Source organism: Mirounga leonina, unplaced genomic scaffold (genome assembly GCF_011800145.1).
Source record: "Mirounga leonina isolate KUSES-001 unplaced genomic scaffold, KU_Mleo_1.0 Mir_53, whole genome shotgun sequence".
In the NCBI taxonomy this organism is placed as follows: Eukaryota; Metazoa; Chordata; class Mammalia; order Carnivora; family Phocidae; genus Mirounga; species Mirounga leonina.
In genome coordinates, this window is record NW_023270807.1 from 18,091,006 (window position 1) to 18,095,906 (window position 4,901).

The window sequence follows — 4,901 nt, forward strand, 5'->3', positions numbered from 1 at the left end:
GGGCAGTACTCTGAGGCACAGAAAAGGGCAGAGCAAGGAGGAATGCACTGCAGGACAAACAGGCTTAAGATCCAGCAGACTTCTTATAAACCCCAAAGGTTGAGTTAGAACTGCTAGTCAGTGCCCCCTGTGTTATTGGGTATAATATGACATACCAGCTTCAAGGACCTAGGAGCCATCATTCACCTCACTGGGGAGAGGGGGCAGAGAGAGGATGACGTGTGGCCAGCCACATCTGTATTCCCTGACCCCTTATCTTTATCATCCTTGTGCTAGTCCTTAGTGTTCCTGAGGGAGAGCCATTCTTAAGGACCTGAAATCCAAGTTCATCTCATTTAGAGTGGAGAGAAAAGGAAGGAAAGAACCATTATCCCCAGTCTTTCCCCCTTTCCCTTCTTGTCATTCTCTACTCTCCATTGCCCTCCTTTTCTCGACTTCCATCAGCTTGCTCCAGTTTCTTTGTTCTCAGTTCCTTCCTTTGTCTGGCTACATCCCCTCACTCCCTCATTTCCATCTCACTCCTCCCGAAGAATAGAGTTGTTAACAAGTTGCTTGGTAACATGTGTTAAGCATGCCTTTAATAGTAAAGCTCACATCTCTTAAACCTAGTTATTAGTTTCTTGAGCAGAGTAAACGTTCAACAAGGCAGGTGCTAATTCAATGAAATAATATACCTTCTCATCATTAAATTCTTATTCATTTTTCAATTGTTTGTTTATATGGCAAGACCTTGAATAGTTTTTATTTTTATTTTTTAAAGATTTTATTTATTTATTTGAGATAGAGAATGAGACAGAGAGAAAGAGTATGAGGGGGGGAGGGTCAGAGGGAGAAGCAGACTCCATGCTGAGCAGAGAGCCCGATGCGGGACTCGATCCAGGGACTCCAGGATCATGACCTGAGCCGAAGGCAGTCGCTTAACCAACTGAGCCACCCAGGTGCCCAAGACCTTGAATAGTTTTTAGAATGGACTCCACAACATCTGTCTAGGGAACCTGGTGAGGAAAGGAATTATCCAATGGGAAATCAAGGTACATGACACCAGAAGACTTGAATGTTATATCAAACTTTCATTTCCCCATGAACCATTAAAATAGAGCATAGCTCTTATGGCAGCTTCATATACGCCCATAAGTAGATGATACCAGCTCATCAGTAACGCGTCCTTGCTCAACTTCTGACAAGTAATAGTTCCTTGAAGAATGAAGAAAGGACATAGTCTTTCGAAACATGAATTTTTGCTCTTTCCGTTTTCCTTCAGAGGTAGATACTACCCGTCATGAAGGGGAGGTTCTTTTCTGACCTCATTTGAGGATGGAACGTTTAACGAAAATGGTGTCATCCTTTGAACCACTTCAATACGTCAACATAAGTGACCACAGAGGAGCGAAGTCCTATAAAAAGGGGCAAGGTAGTGCTACACTCTGTCCATCTCGAAGCAGCCACAAGCTGATCCATCGCCAGTCAACTGGAAGAAACTACAATGGCTCCTGTGACAGTTTCATCCATGGTGAGTCCTGCACTAATGTGCAATGCTTTTGTTGATTTGGTCCAGATAATATTTCTGGACTGCAGGCATGAAATTCTGGATTCTAACTATGAAGATCCAAGAATGCTGCATACATAGGATAGGATACTAAAGCTTTGGTAGATACTCATCATTTTATAGCATTTTCAAGAACTGATACACATCAGTTTGAAAGATGAGATTAAAACTGAAAGATAGCTAGATTGGGGCTAAACCACATGAGAAGTGTCACATGATGCTGTGCAGTGAGAAAGAATGCTTATTGAAAATCTGTTTTTCTGAGTACAAGGGATTTAATATAATTCTCCCACAGCATTTTTCTTTATTCCATAATAAAATGGAACACTATCCTTGAGGATTTAATTAATTGCAGCACTGACTTTCCTTTCCATTATTCTATTATTATACCACAGGCTTCTTTTTAAAGATTTATTTATTTATTTATTTTGGGGGGGTTAGGAAAGAGGCAAAAAGAGAGGGAGAGAATCTCCAGCAGACTTCCCACTGAGCATGGAGCCTGACACGGCTCCATCTCACAACCCTGAGATCATGACCTGAGCCGAAATCAAGAGTCAGACGCTTAACCAACTGAGCCACCCAGGCGCCCCTATTATACCATAGTCTAATACACCAAGCCTACTTACTCTAATAGATACATGTGTAACTATGGTTTAGAGTAAATGGTCTTTATATTTTTGAAATATTTAACTTAATTGATTACAGAACCAATATATGTAAATTTAGAAAAACTGGAAAATATACATAAGAAAACGTAGGGGGGGACCAGTTTGGGGTTGAATGTCTGCCCAGCATTTCTAACATGAACACTGATATGATATGACATGCATTTTCTACAACCTTTTCTTCTAAGGTGAACATTTGACTTCACATAGGGTTTCACAGAATGTTAGGACAGAGAGCGATGACTTGCCATTTTTACTAAACTTACTGCCAACCAATAAAAAATGTGTCTCTCTAAGTCAAAAGAAGAATGTTCAAGACTAGTAAACACTCCATAGTCTTAACCTTATTTTGGTCATATAACCAGTTTTTCATCTAAGTGATCCGAAAATTTATTGTAGATTGCCCTGGAACTTAGAATGTTCTCCATGATTAACAATACGATACTCTTTACAATTTGTTAACAAAAACCACATGCTAATCCGGTGTCCTACCTCTCCTTTCTCCCATTCAGTTCCGGGTACTGCTGCTGCTGCTGAGCCTGGTGGCTCTTGGGAAGGCGGGAATAGCACTCCCACAAAATCCAGGATGCCCAAATACTGAGGACAAGAACTTCCCTCAGCATGTGAAGGTCAATCTAAATATCCTTAACCAGAATACGAACTCCAGAAGGCCCTCAGATTACTACAACCGATCCACTTCACCTTGGAATCTGCAGTATGTAATGAATGGCTCCTGATAAAAATCTCTGTATTGTTCTATCTTTTCTGCAAAGGACTGCCAATTAAGTCACCTTGAGGATGATTTTACTCAGAATCATCAGTCAAATCTGGAAGGGCTATTGTGCAAAGATTCTCAAATTTTATTCTACAGACCTCTTTGATAGAGCACAGGACCCCTTCTCCTGCATAATACCTATTCATTAGATCTCATTGTCACTGACACCAAAAACCCACTCACGTTAATGGTGGTCATTATTCTAGAATTTATGATACCCCAAGTCTATTGTTCATTTGCTTTTAAAAAAATAGAAATTTATCTTGGGGATTAATGCTTGAATTCTCTTTACCAGGCCTTCCATTGCAATGATTTGTTGAAAATAACTCGTAATTAACTGGGATTTTTGTGCCTTTCTCTTTTTGGTTGTATTAGCAACTGGATAATATAGTTTGAAACCCAGTGAAGGAAATGTCATGTTGGATATTTCCACCCCTTTTTGAGTCAGACAAACTTGATCTATATCACCAACAGACCTCTATTTGCTGTGTTCTTAGTACATCTAATATTTAGACGCTATTAAGATTAAATACAAAATAGTTTTTAGTGCTTTGATTTTGTGTAAAAAAGCCTCAGTTATGTGGTGACTATAGATTCACCTGACCGTGATTTTCTTCTACTCCCATTACTAAGAATGGTTCAAATAAATCAACTGAGAAGTCAAAGCAAGTCATTCACTCAGCTGGAGGAGAGAGGGAAGAGAAGGTTGTAGAGGGGCTTAAGCTTTTGTTTCCAGCCCTTCATGTCAGCTCTGGGCTCTATCCCATGAATGTGCTGTCAGATAAAATTTTGAGGCATTCCCTGCTTCAAAGCCAGACTTCATTAAGTCAGATTAATGGCTATCATATTCCTAGATGATGCCCTTGGCCTTTATCAAATATACCTTAAGAAATTGTCCTTTGTATCAAACTTAAATCCCCTCTGCAGTCTAGTCTATCTTATTTGGTTCATTCTTCAAAGAAATTGGGGGAAAAAATGATCATTCTCTTCTATAACATTTCACGTGCCTACAAATCCAAGTTTTCCCCCAAACTACTTTTTCTGACTAGCAGCCCTTCGAGAATTTGCAATGCCTATACTTGGTCACCCTGTGAATTTGCCTCCCTTCGTTTATTCCTATCTGATTTCCTTCCTGCTTTACCAGGTACTTACTTTATCCCTCACTTTTGTCTCCCCTGCAGCCGCAATGAGGACCCTGAGAGATACCCCTCTGTGATCTGGGAGGCCAAGTGCCGCCACTTGGGCTGTGTCAATGCTGAAGGGAAGATAAACTACCACATGAACTCTGTCCCCATTCAGCAAGAGATCCTTGTTCTGCGAAGGGAGTCTCAGCACTGCCCCCACTCCTTCCGGCTGGAGAAGATGCTGGTGGCCGTGGGCTGCACCTGCGTCACCCCCATTGTGCGCCATGTAGCTTAAGAGCTTCTGGTCTAACCCAGAGCAGTTAGGCTTTCTGGAGGAATAGACCCAGCCCCATTTCTGACCAAACTCACTAGGGCTCTTAAACTGGTTCACCCAATTGAACTTTCAGAGATAACACTTTTGTGCAGAGATAGAATATGAATGATCTTTCCCTCTCCCCAGAGATCAAAGTTTTGACTGAGTACCAATTTGCTTTTTGTGTGCTTTTCTAAGGGCTTTAAGTTATTTATGTATTTAATAGACCCTGAGATAACTTTGGGGCAGAAGATTCCATTTTAATGAATTACATGCCTTATTTTGTATTGTTTAAGACAAGATTCCAGACTTGAGAGTTTTATTATTTAACAGGTAAACCTATATTTATATGAACTATTTATGGATCTATTTATGTTTCTTAAGTCTTTAGAGAAAGGTGAAAGAGTGTGATTATCTGTTCTGCCTGGGGAAATCCTACAGAGAATTTAGTGGCGGTTGAAAATTTCTGAGTTTGTAC

The 4,901-nt window shown here is 40.4% G+C and overlaps 1 protein-coding gene across 1 annotated transcript in view; it reads left to right on the forward strand.

The window, feature by feature from the left end:
* The first annotated feature begins 1,479 nt into the window (after positions 1 to 1,479).
* IL17A (interleukin 17A) overlaps positions 1,480 to 4,901 on the forward strand; it is a 3,615-nt gene continuing 193 nt past the window's right edge. The window contains exons 1-3 of the mRNA XM_034991213.1: positions 1,480 to 1,510; positions 2,724 to 2,926; positions 4,168 to 4,901. The exon at positions 4,168 to 4,901 is cut by the window's right edge and continues 193 nt beyond it. Coding sequence (XP_034847104.1) covers positions 1,484 to 1,510; positions 2,724 to 2,926; positions 4,168 to 4,405 — 468 coding nt within the window. The 5' untranslated portion in view covers positions 1,480 to 1,483 and the 3' untranslated portion in view covers positions 4,406 to 4,901. The remainder of the gene's footprint in view (positions 1,511 to 2,723; positions 2,927 to 4,167) is intronic.